The sequence below is a fragment of the Periophthalmus magnuspinnatus genome, chromosome 9 (genome assembly GCF_009829125.3).
Source record: "Periophthalmus magnuspinnatus isolate fPerMag1 chromosome 9, fPerMag1.2.pri, whole genome shotgun sequence".
Classification (NCBI taxonomy): Eukaryota; Metazoa; Chordata; class Actinopteri; order Gobiiformes; family Gobiidae; genus Periophthalmus; species Periophthalmus magnuspinnatus.
The window spans coordinates 11,233,331-11,251,481 of NC_047134.1; the positions used below are offsets into that span (position 1 = coordinate 11,233,331).

General features: G+C 38.4%; 1 protein-coding gene across 2 annotated transcripts in view; it reads left to right on the forward strand.

Moving 5' to 3' along the window:
- Nucleotides 1-18,151, forward strand: part of adamts3 (ADAM metallopeptidase with thrombospondin type 1 motif, 3) — a 104,007-nt gene that overhangs the window by 38,311 nt on the left and 47,545 nt on the right. For both annotated transcript variants that reach the window (XM_055224284.1, XM_055224283.1), the window contains exons 5-7: nt 4,658-4,851; nt 10,341-10,424; nt 12,334-12,490. In XM_055224284.1, coding sequence (XP_055080259.1) covers nt 4,658-4,851; nt 10,341-10,424; nt 12,334-12,490 — 435 coding nt within the window. The remainder of the gene's footprint in view (nt 1-4,657; nt 4,852-10,340; nt 10,425-12,333; nt 12,491-18,151) is intronic.

An 18,151-nucleotide genomic window follows, 5' to 3' on the forward strand; every position in this document is an offset into this window, starting at 1 on the left:
CCCTGGCTGCCAGGCTGCTCATAGTATTTAAGAGAACCAGGTGGTCCATAGAGAATACACAGAACATCAGAGCAGTGTGTTAGCGTAGGCTCTGTTACCTCTAAATTACCTTAGCTTAGTATTTATTTGCATTCTGCCACTAATTAAAATCTGTTTGCTATTGTCATGGCTTACACTCTTTAAGGCAGAAGATAAAAGGAATACTGCTCACTGTGAAAGTGTAATTATGGGGTGTTTTAGTGCCTCGATGAGAGACACGTGTCTGTTAAAGGTGCACCGTATTATTTTTCCTGTAATGTTCCACTGTATGGCATCTCGTATTTATTCAACTAGACGTGATAAACCGGTTGGTCAATATTTGCAATTTTTATTGTATCACTATCGGCCTTAAATCTCCAGAACCTCCACCTAAAAAGTTCCATAGTGCAGCTTTACATTATTTGGTTTGGAATATTTCAGTTTTGTGGCAGTAGTTTTTTATTATTTTCATTGATTTCAAGAATCCAGTAACACCAGACTCTCTCTATTGCACCTTTTAGTAGAAATGTGAAGCTGTAAATGTTTTTACAGATCAAACTAGTCGTGCTTCCCTTTGTTCTTTCCTCCTTTTACCTGTAACACTCCTAGATGAAGCCTGCATTTATAATGGTAAATCACTTCATAACGGATGCCTGTAAATCATCATGATAGAAGAAGACCAAGAGTCTCTGTTGTTTTTATGTGATTTTAAATTACTATACACAAAACCTGGAGCAGGTTAAGCTGCCAAAAAGCCAAAGTGAAAGAGTCTTGAGATCCTGCCAAACTTATAGCATTAACTAAAACACATTATGTGGTAAAGAGAAAGTACCTGGCACATTTACTTTGTTATATTTTAAACATTGGCTAGAATGCAAAACAACTGTGTTTACAGTACATTTATTGTCTCAATATCAATGCCATGTTGCAAAATATTTGGACACATTATTCACTTTTACTAAAGAGAACTGCCAAAGTTAAATCTGTCAACTGGACAAAAAGTTATAGGAGTGAAAACGTTTTGCTACTCGTCCAGTTCTGGTCAGTTACTGCTGGACACTGCCCTATATCTGAAGGGAGGGGATAATGACACTGAAACTGCAAACAGCTTTTGTTTACAGTGTCTGTCTGTAGACCAGGTCTATTGAGTTACACTAAGTGTGCACTGTGCCTGAGTCATAATTAACATATTCATACACTAATTGATGGGTGTTTTTCACACCTAGTGGCATACTGGCTAGTTCTATTGTTTTCTTTGTTTCCTTTGATTGCTTTGTCGTGTGTGAAATAATATGAATAAAAATGTAGAGATTTGTAAACAGAATAAAGCTATTTCTTCACAATACAAACTTGAGCTTGAATCTTGAAGTTGAGCATACGTAAAATCATTTGGGATGAACTAAAAATATGCTGAGCAGAATGTACAATGAGTGTAGAAGGAATTCACTCAAGTACTGAAGGAGAACGCTTCCCAAGGCTCCAGTGAGGTATGAGCAGAGTTGTCCATGATGTAGAGCAGTTTGTTCAGTGTCCTGCCCCCCGCCCCACAGTCAATCAGTTGTCCAGCTTTCAGGATCAGATTGGGGAGCTGACAAATGTCCCTTTTATTTCTGCTACCCCCTATTACAAGTACCCCTACTTCGAAAAAGCATCTTGTCTACATTCACAAGCAGATATTTTCCTCCAAATCCACTCCACAAACATGCACAGTCTGTGGATCAGCACCACTGTTTGTCAAATGTGTGAGATTTGTACTTCCAGATAAAGCGCTCTGTATGACTCCTGCTCTGTGTGATTGTGAATAATGCTGCATGGCTTCTGATGCCGTCACCACGGGGGATACTGTACATTTCCATTCCTCTCTCACATTTTACCTGTCGCCCACCTCTGTGCCGTTTTTAGCGTGTGGCTGGCATTGGCGGGCGCAGGCTGCTGGAGACACTGGCAGGCCTTCAGTTGCCCCAATGCCACGTGTTGCTTAGACTCTGAGTGGCTAGCTGCTCCCTCGGGAATGGCTTTTTGGGGTTGACATTGACTGAGGCACACTGGTGTTCTTAAGGTGCGCTACCGAGGGGAAGTCCAGCACGTTTGAAGTAGGGACCTTAGAAGGGCTGTTTACTCAACGTGGGGAGGGGTGCAGCGGGGGGCTCGCTTCACAAGAATGCCTGTGTCACGATGGGAGCGGCGGAGAGAAGGAATGTGGTCCACAATCCCAACACTGTAGCAGCCCGGACCCGCAGTTGAGGTGGCAACCAGTGCTGCCTGTTTACTTTAGCCCTCTCTCCACTCAATCACCAGGGCTGTCTGCGGCCCTAAGCATCTCTGGAAAAATGAGAAACGCTTGCCCACTTTTATTTCAGATTTCCTTGTATTTTTAAGCTTCTTGAGTTTAGAAAGTTTCTTTGGATGCGTTTTAATTGGTGATAGGATCCAGCTTTAGGGCACTAGACTGTGTTACTGTGTTTGTTTTGCCTGTTTTCTAAGCTCAGTAGATAAGTTAAAAAACAGGACATTTTGTTCAAGGACACTGCAACAGTATGCCTAGGTAAATATGTGTAGTACGTGTAAGTTTATGCTTACATATTACAAAACGTATAGCAAATTATAATGCATTCATCACTGCACATTGAAGAACACGGGATTTCCTGGAAGGTGCATTCTTGGCCATAGTTTCTCAGATGTTTACCCAGTTTATTTTATACTATACGTACTATTTTACTATATAGATACACTCAAACACATGCAGGTTTGGTTTCGGTAACATCCAGTGACCTTTGCTCCCAAACACGAATAGTCAGGAAGTTAATAAACCCGCGTTACTCCCAGTACATTGATATATGTTGATAGTGTACATCGTATTTCATTGTTGACATTCTTGTATCTGAAGCCCACTTGGATCCTCAGCTCTCACTCTATCCATCACCGAGCAGGAGGTTGCGGGCCAACAAGTGTTTTGCCTCAGTTCATTGGCAGTGCTCTTGACACGGTGGGATGATGACGGACTGCCAAAATGTCCTTCATAAACAGGCTTCTTGTGAGTCTATGTGACCTTTGTTTACCAACTCCGCTTTCTGCTAAATGGGGTGCATGGACTGACGTGAACTCATTTGGTTTGGAGACTGGTCTTGTTTTACTGGCATGCTTTACAAAAAGAAAATGACCTCCTTCTTGAGTGCACTTGGGTTTTTAAAGTTTGACGATGTTTTTTTTTATATATAGTATTCGATGTGTTTCAAAAATGTATTGTGTTTTTTCTCAAAAGTTTTAAAATATATACGTGGGCACTATTGTTGTACCATTGGAATACAAAATCCCCATTCAATTATCACAATGCTGTATACGCTTATTGGCTGGTGTAATAAAATAACACAGTTTGAGCAAAGTCAGACTCATGTTTCAAACTGGTGAATCAAAACCTGACCTGATTTCATTTCACATTCGCTGCCAGCCTTCATTTAGAGAACATTTACAAAAGCATTTAAACTGAAAACATTTCATTCTCGCTGAACAAAACATAAACTTGGACAACTTTAGTGAATGCTACTGTTTGCAAACACATTCTACCCATAATAATAGGTTTAGAAATCATGAAAATCCGGCATACAGTGTGTACCGTCAGTCATTATAAGTGTGTGTGTGTGTGTGTGTAAACCTGCATGTGTGATTCTGAGTGGACGCTGTAACAGTGTGAAGTCAGCGATATCTGTATCATCTCAGAGGATAAGCTTTGTTAAATCAGCAGCAGCTACACAATTAGCCCCCAAGGGGAAAGCTGAGTAATGTGATTTGGAAATGTTTTGCATTCAGATTGACGCTTTTTATTGTTTCTCTCTGTAATTTCAATGTTGAACCAAAAATATGTCATCGAACTCTCAAACACAATTTATGAGATGACATTTGTTACAGTAACTTAAAGTGCATAGGGTCAACTACTTATTTCATAACTCAGCTAACCTAACTCATCTTACATTAATGATGAAATATTGGCTTGTTTATACTTTATATGTTTATCTTTTTACTTCCTGATTGGACATGAGCAGCAGATATGGCATAGTGTTTATAAATGGTCTAGGATGGAATTTTGTGCATTCATTAAATGAGTAGAAGGGATTCTTCTTTAGAACTTTAAAAAAGCTAAACTTTTTTAACAAACTGAATATTTACCACAGGCACTATCCCACCAAACAAAATACAATCAGAAAAACATGAAAACGTCATCCTCTTTTAAAGATTACTGTAAAGTGTGTCGTGTGTGGCCGTACCTCATTATCAAAGCTTCAACTCGTCACTTCAGCAGGTCTGAGCCTGGGTAGTATTTGGATGGGAGACCACTGGGAATAGCAGGTACCATACTGGGAACTGTGGAAACTGTAGTTGTGTCCTTAAGCAAGACAACACACATTCACTAGGATGAATGTGGTGTGTGAGTGTTTGTGGTGGCCACAGGGGTCAATAGCACAGCCTGCAACCTCACGTCTACTATTATACCCAGCTGTGACTTCAATAACAGTTTAAAACTACTGTGTGTGGAGTGAATGAATGATGCACTTTTAAGCATTTTGAGTGTCAAAAAGTACTACATAAATCCAATGCATTTTTATTAGAATAAACTGGACAACAAATGTTTGTGTTTGTTTAGAGCGAGGTCTGGACGTGGCTGGCGCTCTGGACTCCGTGGCCCGACAGGTGAATAACACTGTGTATCAGCGGCACAGACGTGACGCCGGAGAGAGCAAATACAACATCGAGATCCTGCTGGGAGTGGATGACTCGGTGGTCCGCTTTCACGGAAAGGAGCATGTGCAGAACTATCTTCTGACACTGATGAACATAGTGAGTAACTGCAGTCTTATCCAGTCTTATTTTGTTATTCCGTGATTTTTATAACCATCACATCACCACATAGCACAGAACCGTGTGTGGACTTCATAAAGTATTTAGGCCCTTCCACAACTGGAATACAAATTCTCTGCGATGTATTAAATGGAAAACTTTAAAGTGAATAACTAGTAGCAAAGCCAAGTGCCCACTCTGTATTTGAGGGGCAAAGGTCAAGTTATGTCTGGCGTCTGGAGTGATTTTTAACCTCAGATTTACAATTGTACCATAGGAAGTACTGTCAACACTGCGGTAATCAGATGTATTTAAAACATGCAAGGTGAATGTGTCAAAACTCTGGTGTTAGAAAAAATCCATCACATTCCTTCACATTCTACCAAGTTTATACAAAGTGCACAAGAATTTCCAGCCTTCTCAGCGTGTGGATTATGACAAAATGACTCTGGATCAAGATTCAGTCTTTTCTGATCGTCAGTGATGATGATTGTGTTTGTTTTTTGTAGTGTTTTTTTAAATCAAGACGCGTATAGCCAATCCTTTACAGATAAAAGCCTGTGGTTTTAGTTCAGACTTTTGAAGAAGACCTTTGTTTACGTCAGGAAATTCATATCGAAAGCCATTTTTATGTAATGAAATATAATCAAAAATCATGACCTGATCATGATGAAAACAAATTTGACTGATTGAATTTTTGCCCAATCGCTCAGCCCTATTTTGAAAGTTGCAACCATTGAAAATATTTGATAAATGTACACTAAAGTACAACATCACTCACTGCCTGAAGAACCAAAATGGGACATGATCCAGATCCTCACTAAAGCTAATCTAAACCTGACATCTGCTGTGCCAGCCCTGCAGTCCAGTCACACTCTTTGGCAGCCTGAGTCACCACATAATTGTGATTTCCACTGCCAAGACAATACAGGACTTTTAATCAGCTGTAATTATCAGACGACCACCACTGGGTATGACACTGATGTCTCCATCTCCACTCAAATGTCAGGCTGATTGTGCCTGTCCCTGTAGCTTCTGTGCATGTGACGTACAGTCTAACATACCCAGGCAGTCCGTCCATCACTGGGCTAAAGAGACACATGAGGTTTGCAGCGTTTTTCATTAAACAGAAAATGAAACCATTTAGATGTAAAGATAAAAAATGTATATATAGTAAGACACTATATCGATGCTGGAATTGGACCTTGTGCTGATGTGAATGTTTCTGATCTACACAGTTATAGCGTAGATACATAGGCCGGTAATTCAAATGTGTCACCAATGATGAGTTTGTGTATAAACTGTGTGGCATGCTAGGAATGTACAAACCATATATCTGCAATAATGACATAGTTTCTCCGCGATTTATCTATTTAAATTATCGTGGTGATGGTGAAGAAATAACAAATGATCAGTTGTCTCTCTGTCGTCTTAGAAGTAAATGAAGGCTTGATTATTACTTAGTTGTGATTTTTTGCAATCAGTTTTTTGAGGTTCAGTGATTTTAATCAAAAGAAAAGCATGACGTGTTGTGTTGACATGGTGCTTTTGTTGAATTTATCCAAACAACAATTTACTGAATAGAATAGAATGCATTTATTGTCACTATACACATGCACAGTGAGATTAAAAACAACCCTCCAATACAGACATAACACAAACGAGCATCGAAGGGGAGAGCCGTGAGCCGCTGCGACCATGCGACCATGCCACCACGCACGCCACCTGAAGTCCTTAATCAGAGAAGACTTTAAATCTGACCACACGAAACAAACCATGTCGTGTACAGCAGCTGCCCATAGATCTGTAACTATAAGAGGAGGTAAATAAAATGAATAAAAGTCACTTAAAAGCTTGTGACAAATGCATTCTGCACTTGTCATGTAGAGCTCTCCGGTGGCTTTCATGCTGAGAGGGTTTATGCTCTGCAAATTGAAAGGATGTCATTACTCCTGTTTGAAATGTTTGTAAAGCACATTAACCCTTTAAGTTGGACTAGCTTTGATTTAGTGCTTTGATTTGGTTTGTCTTTTTCTACACATGTGATGTCAGATGACATGTGGCTGAAAAATAGAGTCACTGGAGAGTAACATAATCATCATTAGCCTTGCCCTCATTTTTATATAATCATAGCTATGTTCTCCTATGGCAATTAATTAATGTTGTATTAAGATATACCTTTATTAGTCCCACAGTGGGGAAATTCCAGAGAATGTGAACATAGTAAGAGCCAGTCTCAAAGTTTCATATTTTATGTGTATGCTAAGGGGACCAAAGGTGTGGTCACACGTGTAAAAGACAGAAAACAAAATAAATACATTAATGTTAACATCAGCAGTGCAGTGTGTGCACCTAAACTATACAAAAGACTAGAGTAAGTTTGAAATGATCTCAGCTCAAATATCAGGGAATATCGATCGAGCACCTCATCAATCCTCAGAAGCATAGTGTCCCTGTGAGTCCCTGTGAGCACGGGAACGTGAGCGGAAACATAAAAAACATAAGACACAGAGACTGATAAGACCCCAGAGCACCCACACAAACATGATCACAGCAGGGGATTTGTGTGCAGGAGTGGATGAGAGCGAAGGGGCGGGGCAACATGTCGTGTCCTGTTAGCTCTTCACCCTCAGACCAGGGCTCAGGGTTATAGGGATCAGCAGCATTTATCTGCTATAACAGGGCATCCATCTCACACAAAATACATATACACTCAAACACGGTGCACTGAGGCTGGGGATGTGCTGCTGTTATGTGCTTCCTCTTGCTGTACTTTGGCGAAACACAATCTCTGTGCAATGAGCCAGAGAAGTTCAGTGAAAACTCAGTGGCCCAAAGAAAATTAGATCCACTGCAATGGTGCTTAGCTTAAGCGCTTCGAGTCGCTAATTAACTCTAACTGTACAGGCATTTATTATAGGCCACAGTCATTGTACAGAAAGACTCTAAATGGACTGAAAGCCTGATGCATTTCCACTCTGATTAATATGTTACATTTAAACTATTTAAACCACCTGTGTTGTTGAAGGGCTTGTCCCATCCCAGTTGAACACATCAGAATGATGCTTCTGGACCTTCATTTCTCAGGGTTTGATTCCAATGCTTGGCTGCAGCCTGAAGGGGAAATTTGATCTTAGTAGCTGACAACAGATCGAGAGATCCAGCAAACATATTATCCTTGGGAAAATTAAATGTAAAGCCACACAATACAGAATAGACAAATATAGCAGCCCACCTGGAGTTGAGCTCTGACCGAAAAATCACTTGTAGATTTTCTCTGGTTTAATGTGATGGAAAACAGCAGGAAGGCCACCTGGGACGAGTCATTTAGTGTGGGGCTGCTGACTCAGTCATTTATCAGCGCGTTGCTTCTCAAGAGCAGAGAGTGGCTTTTCATTGGTGTGGGGCAGTTTAGTTCAGCTTAAATCAAGCTGGTCCCACTCCATTTTAAATTACAGTCAAACAGCAGGGGTCGGCAGCAGACTTGAGTCTGATTCTAGTACCATCAAATGTACCCAGTGGACAGCGTAATGCCCTCAATTACACAGAATGAGATTTCAAAAGTCCAGCTCTGAGCCTCTCTGCACCTTGTTCATACAATGTGCAAGGAAAGGCAGGCGTAGACTCAGACCTTTCCCTGCACATGTGCTGCACACACTCCTCACCTGTCCACTTTATCACAGAAGCAGGATTATGATCAGTTACTTTGAGTTTGGAATGTTCCAGGAGTTTTAAAGGCAGAGTTAGATCAGCCTCACAGAGCAGTAAAGTGTGTTCTTGTCTCTCGTTGCCTCACGTAGTTGCTCTTCGAAAGGGCAAAGAATCAAAATTCTAATACTGGGAGTGGAAAGTGACTGATAACAAACACTTGTCACTGTAATTGAGTAGATCGAACGTTTTTAGTAGATGTTTAAACCAGCACTTATAACAGACGAGGCTAACAATTTGAATGGACGCAATTAGTAAATCATGAAGGCTGCAATTTCCTCCGCAAACATTCTGCATAAAAATGACAACCCTGTAGTTTAGATCTGTGCAAACATAATCTGAAATGCGATGTTTGTATTACTTGGTCAGTTCTCATTACTGTCTTTTTTGTCAATTCTTCTGGATGTGTTAAAATGTGAACAGAATCCTATATTTAATCAGAAAAATCACTATTCAATATTCCCAAATCATTCATCCCTATAGTTGTAGTTACATTTTAAATTATAGATGTTACTATAGAGTACTGTACACATTGTCCTAATACACATCTGTCTCTGCTTCTTTCTAAAAACACACATAATAACACTGCTTTGCCTGCTCGAATTGGGCAGAGTTAAAAATATATACTGGCAAATAGTACTTTCAGCTGTATATTCTATGTGTTCTTTTTGCTTTAATAAACATTTGACAATAATTGCACTTGTAATTGAGTACAGTATTAGCCATGTCTGTACTGTCTTATACATTCAGACATTGTTTATTCTTGCTCTTGCTTATATCTTGAGTCTGTATTATTGTACGTATTATATAATATATGTATATTTGAAAACAAATGTTCACAGTAGCATGCTAACACAGGATACACCACCCACTCAGAGGTGCCGAGATGAAGAATGTTTTAAGCCTGTCTCGTTATCCACTATGTATTTCCCTCTTTGTATAACACCACGAGCCTAAATTAGTGCATGCTGTCTGTGTTTACTGAGGGTCCAAAAATAGTAGTAGCTGTGTGCTATAATAACAGTCATTTCTGGAGTAATAATTACAGAAAAGCCCCGTGCCCACAGCTCCAATGATTCAAATGAGAGAAGATGCACTTAAACAATGTAAGGCCTGTTCATGACACTAGTGCAGTGCTCGGTTTAGACTTAAGACTTAAGACCTGCTCGTGACACTGGGTTTAGACTTAAAACTTAAGACCTGCTCGTGACACTGGGTTTAGACTTGAGACTTAAGACCTGCTCGTGACACTGGGTTTAGACTTAAGACCTGCTCGTGACACTGGGTTTAGACTTAAGACTTAAGACCTGCTCGTGACACTGGGTTTAGACTTAAGACTTAAGACCTGCTCGTGACACTGGGTTTAGACTTAAGACTTAAGACCTGCTCGTGACACTGGGTTTAGACTTAAGACCTGCTCGTGACACTGGGTTTAGACTTGAGACTTAAGACCTGCTCGTGACACTGGGTTTAGACTTAAGACTTAAGACCTGCTCGTGACACTGGGTTTAGACTTAAGACCTGCTTGCGACACTGGGTTTAGACTTAAGACCTGCTCGTGACACTGGGTTTAGACTTAAAACTTAAGACCTGCTCGTGACACTGGGTTTAGACTTAAAACTTAAGACCTGCTCGTGACACTGGGTTTAGACTTAAGACCTGCTCATGACACTGGGTTTAGACTTAAGACTTAAGACCTGCTCATGACACTGGGTTTAGACTTAAACATTGTGACACTGGTGCAGTTCTGGGTTCACTCTATCATTACTTTATTTTCTCAGGTCAATGAAATTTATCACGATGAGTCTCTGGGAGTGCACATCAACGTGGTGCTGGTGAGGATGATCATGCTTGGATATGCCAAGGTAAGACAGTAAAAATTTATTTATTTTCAAGAACAGAGACTTTGAGCTCTTAAATATTTTATTCACTGGAAAGAAAACTTCATTGGTTTATGACTGTGTCTCAGTAAACTAGGTCATCAAGACTATATTAGAAATATTCTGTGTCAACTTAACATAACTCAGTTCTTTTGCATGATTTGTCTTTGTCAATATACAAAGTTTTTGTATTATATAAACATAAAAAATTACAAACATTACTATGAGTGGGTAGCTCTGGTCCTGCCTCTGTTACAGTCGACCTTCTGCATTGTTGCATAATATTGTGCCATTTCAGGGTCCCTTTATGTTATTTTTATTCTTGTGTTGGCTTACTGGAAGATCAAACTACTTACAAAGCCCTTCTATCTCTCGCCGTCTTTTTTCACAACAACTGCTTTTGTCCTCATTCTTCATCATTAAAAACTCCAACACAGAAGTGGTTGTTTTTACATGAGAAAATCTTTAAGCATGAATACTAAACATTCATTTTAGTGAGTGTAAATTACAGAGCGCTCTTGTTTTTAGCTGTATTCTTAACACGTCTTAGGTGGTAAATGTGGCCTGTCACTACATCCACAGCAGTGGGAGTGTGGATGTGCCATGGGGGAGGATAAGTGTGTATTACTCTGTCGGAAATAAAGATCAACAGAAATGATACTATGACATAATTTATGGGTATAGGTTTTCTCAAATGTATCAAAATTGGAAACATTTGGGGGAAATTAAATGTGAAATGGGATTTGAATTGACTGAAAACTAATTTTAGCTCAACCAAACCAATAACAGTGTCACAGTCCTTTGTGTTCAGTTCTTTTAGTCTTTATTCCTCAAGCAGCAGCACTTGACCACACATGTAACTAATAGCAGAACTAAAAATGGTTCTGGCTCCTCATTAGCATACTTTTGTAGGTGGAGTGACTTGTGTTTGAGTGAAGCTGAAATAGGGAATAGCTTTGAACAAGAAGTTATAAATGGACTGAGGCTAATACAGTATATTCAAGTGAATCAAATTCAAATGTGTGTTAATGTTCATTTGTGCCGGTATTTTTAATCCCCTAAATTGCCCTGGATCCCTTTTTATTATCAGATCATTTAAGGACAACACTGCAATTTACAATAAACAAAGTGTAACAGTTCAGTATCAGAACATCAGAAAAAGCACAAGACATATTATGCTGTTTAATTATAGAAAATAATTGTGTTGTGTTTTGTTTTTTTTGTTTTGTTTTTTTTTTAGAAATCAAGTATTTAACTTCTTTGTGGCTGTGTGAGGTATTTTTGAAGAGCTCATTAGTTAAACCCACTCACATGAAAACATATCCCGCTAATTAGACCGGCATTATGAAAATTAGCCCAGAATGAACTGTTTCTAAGCGAAAACTTCAAACCAAATGTCTCCGTTCTCTCCTCCCAAACCTCTGCAGCGACGTCTTTTTGAGATGCAGATAGAAAACATGCTCGAGCGGCAGGTTAGACGACTCATTTCAATAAAACATAGTTAACATATTTATATTTAAGACTTTACTAAAAATCTTTCCTGTAGATTTTTTTTTTTTTGTCTATTTTCTTTTCTCGTTTTATAATTTCTCTTAACTTTCTAAACAAAAAAAATAGTTATGATTAGTCTTGTAAAAATATATGAAAAATCCCTTCATTTTGTGTGGAATTTTCAGTATCGATGTCATAATAAGTCAAACTCAAACTATTTTTGAACTCACCACAGCTTTATACTCCTCCTTGTATTTTTGTACAGGCTTTTCCACAAACTGCCACTTAAATTATGTAAAATATTTCCCACAGGCACCCTCCCTCCAAACCAAGTAATAATAAGAAAAACATGAAAACCTGTCACATGCAGTTTAAGCATTTATCTTCTTTCTTGTGCTGTCAGTCTATCAGCCTGATTGAAAGAGGCAACCCATCGCGCAGCCTGGAGAACGTTTGCCGCTGGGCGTTTGGACAACAGAAGGGGGATGTGGACCACGCAGAACACCACGATCATGCAATCTTCCTCACTCGCCAAGGCTTCGGCCCCACGGGGATGCAGGGTAAGGGCCACGGCTGACCTCGCTCCTCTTATTGGGACATTTTACTCCATGCAGTTCACCAGATTAGATTCTCGGGAGTTGATCCAAAATAGTTTTTGTCTTAGCAAATGTGTCTTGTAGAAAGCAGCGATAGACCTGTTGGTTTAAAACTAATGCACCGTTGAGTTTGTCCAGGTAGAGTTAAGATTTGAATTACACAGATTATATAGAACATCCTACTCAATGCAAGTGTTGGGTTTTACTAGTGCGAAACGGTCTGTGTAATCCCTCAGTCGTCCTGGTCTGATCCATAACTTTTGGCTTTTACTAGTGCAAAACAGGTTGATCATAAATGTGATGCTAATATTTACATTGTGCTGTTCGTATAATATAGATGTAGGACTATTCTGAGAGTTACTTTTACAGTTTTGACCATTCATCTTCTGCCATAATGACTGACAGGGAGACCAAAGAGACAGAACTCAAGGAACAGTTTAACAATGTTTATTTACAGCTTGAAATGTGCAAATGAAGGTAGATTGATCAGATAGTTGAGAGCAGAGTTGTTTGCAGTAGTGTTTGAGTAGATCGTGGGCAGCGGGGGTCAGAAACGAGGTGAGCTGGGTCAGACGGTGTGAGGTTCAAATCAAAACTTTATTTCTATAGCGCCTTCCAATAACCAGAGCTGACCAAAGTGCTGTACAACATTAAAAACAAGACAAAAAACAATAAACATCATACAAATAGGTCAACAAAGCACATTCCACCATTAAAATACAGAAAGTATCACAGGGCTAAGTGTTAAAAGCCATTCTAAATAAGTAGGTTTTAAATTTGGCTTTGAACAAAGGCAGGCCAGTGATGGACGGTCCAGAGTTTTGGACCGGCCACTGCAAAAAGAACGATCACCCCACTGTTTGCACCGGGACCGGGGGACCTCCAGTGGATTTTGCCCGGCAGATTGTAGAGCTCTGCTGGGTTGGTGAGGAGTAAAAATCTCACACAAGTAGGAAGGTGCAAGAGCATTGACTGCATTAAAAACAAACATCAGGTTCGTACCGGTCGTGGAGAGCTGGGTCGGAGACGGAGGAGCTGAGCGGATCCAGGGAGTGGAGCAAAAACATCCAACTTTAAAAGAGTAGCAAATGCAAAAACATGAGACTGAGCCAAGCAGAGTTGTACCACTGTCTAGCGCGTCTGGAGTGTCAGGTCCTTGGTCCCTTTGTCCTCCCCAAGTGCAGTTTGATTAACAATTAGTTGCAGGTGTAGGAGTTGCACAGGAGGAGCAAGAATCTCTGCCCAGCTCCAGGCTCTGGCAAACAAAGGAGGGGAAAACAGCACAAAACACAAGGCAGACTGGGATTTTGACATCTTCAGAACTGAACGGGTCATGTCTTTATGTATCAAACAACAACAAAAATCAGATAAAAACTTTTTTTTTTTAATTACGAAATGATGAAAATATTCTGAGTAACACAATAATAACTACGCTTAAAGTTACTAGTTTTAGTAACACCCTAACCCCTTAATTAAAAGCTACAAAGCCTGAATAATTCTCTATAAACAATTAGTTCTATTGATCTGTTATGAATTCAGTCTACGTTCATCCTTTATTAAAGCTCATTAAAGTGTAGTAATTATAAAACAGCTCCATTTTCTGCTGCAGCAAAAGGAAGAAAGAACATAAAAGGTAAACAGCCTGTTAAAACATTAATAATGTATTTGAAATGTTTTAGGACTGTTGCCTCTGGAGCTTCTACTGAGGATTAAAGGACGTACCATTGAAAAAGTGCTCATTTAAAATGTATGACAATGAAATTTAAGTGGTTACATATTTTATACCAACATAGCACAGTGGCGTTGTGGTTCATATTAGATGCCAAGGACGCACAAAGACGCGATTTAGGAATAATGTGGAAGTGTTGCACGTTGTAATTGTGAAGGAAGCGATTGCAGAGCAGACATAGAGTTGAAAGAAGTTTTATCTTGTGAGATGAATGAAGGTACAGACAGCAGCGCATTACAAAGACGCCATCCAGTACTTATACTTAAATACATTTACATATCATCCGTACAATGTCATAAATGGATAGACCGTTAGCTGTTTAAATGAAGGTAGAATGCATCACTAAAAGATGCTGCAGTCACTAAAAAGATGCATTACCAGACATCTGTTCAACCTAAAGACGAAGAGCTGTGTCCTGTAACCAAAGCAGCAGGTTCCAGTGTAAACATCTTAAAATAAATATGTGTTCTTACTGAGAAACAAGTTCACCTCAATATTTGTAACGCACAGTTTTCAACACAAGGTTTAAGATTAAATAAATAAAACTAAAAAATGATGCTTTCACACGTGGTCAAACTGCAGATAATCTTTCTGTTTAGAGATTATTACAAAAAAAAAAAACTGTTTCCTTTTAAATTGTTTGTTTTAATAATGGCCTTTTTAACTGCAGCATTATTTGTTTTTGATTAGGATGTGAATATTGCTTGTTTGGGCTTGGGCTAATCCTCTTATTCCTCACATTGTACGCTGCTAAGAATTATCATAAAGAAGAGGCAGGGTGCATGTTTTCTATACATTCACATTCAGTTTATGACAGAGCTCATAATACGGAACAATATTTACATTTTAGGGACATGCTCAGGAATGTGTGAAGCAGTTTATGTGCTATCTGCAGCATTATAATGGTTGTTTTGGTGTTGAATAATGGAAAGAATAACTCCTGTATGATTAGACACGCATCGATAACACGTCCAAGCGAATATTGATGCTGTTCATTTCACTCAATAAATGCAGATTTCATAGAGATCTCAAACGTAGTCTTATTTAGTTTGATATATATTGAGTATAATACAGTATTTTAAGCTAACACTCCCATTTTTATTTGTTATTTAATGGCACATAATAGTACATTTTTGGTTGTGGGGTCCATGATTATGATGATTATTTTGAGGCACATGTGTCAAACTCAAGGCCCGGGGGCCAAATGCGGCCCGCCACGTCATTTTATGTGGCCCACGAGAAGGTAAATTAAGGCTTGACTGTCATTTTAAAATAAGTTTATACTGGTTTAATGTGTGCATTGACAATAAACTAATGAGATTTTCCCAACAAGTGACACTGAGAAATATTTGCAAATAAGCATCCCAAATTGATCAGGAAGAGAAAACTTGTCATTGTGGAAGGAAGTTTCAAGAAAGGTGCTAAAGGTGAATAGTTTAAGGTGAATAGTGAAAGTTTGTGCTTTAAGGAGAAAATCTGTATGTTTTTTGTGTTATGAGGCGGGGTTGGTACAATCTACGTCGACATTTTGACACCAAACATGGAGTACGCAAAAGTTAGCTTTCAAGAAAAACAACAAATTGTCCAATAATTAAAAGGCTGTTTTTGAAGCAGTGCTTAAGGTGTGCGCTGACCAGATACACACTTTTAAAAATGTCAGAAATACAGTTACACGGAGTTACACAGACATATAATATTTGCAACTTGAATAAGTAATAAACACAGAAACTGTTATTTAACAAGTTTAAAAGTAGTTGCATTTATTTTACATGGCATTTAGTGACATTTATCCTACCGCACTGTTACACCTGGCCCTTGATGGCAGCCATTTTGCTGATGTGGCCCTTGATGAAAATGAGTTTGACACCTCTTTTATTAGGTATGGTAACTATAGCTACCTTGCATTTATTTAATTACTGCAAGTGAGCTCACCTTTAATCAGATCTGACCTGTAACTTGCGCTGGTATGTTACACGTTCATGGAAATAGATGAGTTTTATGTTCTGTGAAATATTACAGGAAAAGCATTAACATCTCGAGAAAGACGAGCAGGTGGCGGAACGTCCACCTGAAAACTTACATTTTTAACCTTTTTTTAAAAGAATCCCTGCACTGCATCATGAGTTTAATTCAGGTGACTATAATGTACTTTCTAATGAGCCTAGAATACCGTGAAAGGAACAGACCATCAGCCATTTTCATTGTGCTGAAGATTCCAGTCTTTGAATCTCAGGCAGCACGAGGAGTTTTTTGCACTAATTAGACAGGCAACTGGTCGATTCAACAAAAGGAGAGTTTTCAAAATAGATGCTTTAGTATTACTGGGGTAATACTAATGGACAGTGTTCTTTAGAGCAGCGGCTCATTAAAAACGGCAAGATATTTCAAGCCAATAAGCAAAAAAAAGTATATGAGGATTGATTATATCAGACCCCGCTGCATAGGTTCGTTCTATTTTTGCACACGATAAGAAAAGATCATACAAAGAAACTGGAACACGGCTCGAATACAATAGATTCCTGTAATGTATGAATTGACCCTCCGCCGCATAAGGGGAGGTTGCAATATTCTGCACTATACGGCAGAAATTGAAACAAATTAAGCAGAAAGAAATCAAAGAAAAGGTCATATTGTTACCGGTCTCCATCTCAGTAAAGCTTTTTATTGATGGATTTTATACCCATTATTCTGTTATAGAAGAATGTAATTGAATGTTTTTATTTTATTTTTGCAGTTGCTTAGAAGCCCGTGGACAGCAATAATACGTTTAAGTTTGTCTGTGTAAAATGATAAGAAATGATAGGAAATCCAAAACACCACCTTTGCTCATTAGAATAGTTGAACAAGCAGACTATCTCGCACCAACAAATCCTATTTTTGTTAAGTTAAAACTAGTAAAATTGTCTGATCTTGTTGATTTGAGCACAGCCGTAATGATGTACAAGGCGTATAATTGTTTACAGATATTATTCGAACAGAGAGAAAGTCAATATCATCTCAGACGAACAGGTTTATTCAAAAAAATTAAGACTAGAACCAATAAAAAACATCATTGTGTTTGTGTTCGAGGGGTTAAATGTGTGGAACAACCTCAATGATAAATTAAAAAAGCTCCTACACAATAGAAGAGGTACACTATAAAACATTATTTTCATATTGAGTCATATGTTGTAGAACTGATGCTGCTTTTCCTTGAATTCTTGTGTGTTATTATTAAAATGTGTTAGGTGTTATAAGTTTTTTTTTTTTACTTCTGCCTAAACCCTTTCGGTCATGATAGAAATGTTATGTACAACCTTGTACAAGATGATTAATGTTTGATTTGAATGTAATGACCGAATAAAAAAAAAAAAAAAAAAAAAAAAAAAATATATATATATATATATATATATATATATATATATATATATATATATATATATATATATATATATATATATATATATATATATATATAATAAAAATAAATAATAATAATAAAACATTTATGCTACATGTTATATTTAAGTTGTTTAAAAAAAAAAATTAAAGCAGTAAACGTGAGTCACAGTATTTATATTGATTACAGCAAACACTGTACAGTGGAGTGCGCCAACATTGTCTATTCAAAATCTACTCTATTATTATCCGCAGTGCTCTAAAGTTACCCCTCACATACCTTTTGCATTTCAATTCTTCCACGTGATGAGTTTAAGTGCCTTTCACAACTTTGAGAGACGAGAGTGAAGTTTACTTTGACGGTAAAGTTAGCACCGATTGACTTGCTGGCAGTGCACTTCTGCGTATCAGACTTTAAAGCGCTTTATGCAGTAATTAGATGCAGACAAGTGCTGGTTGTACAGAAGAATAATTTTGCTCAAATACATGAAAGAAACTGGGTACGGGGTCATTAGTGT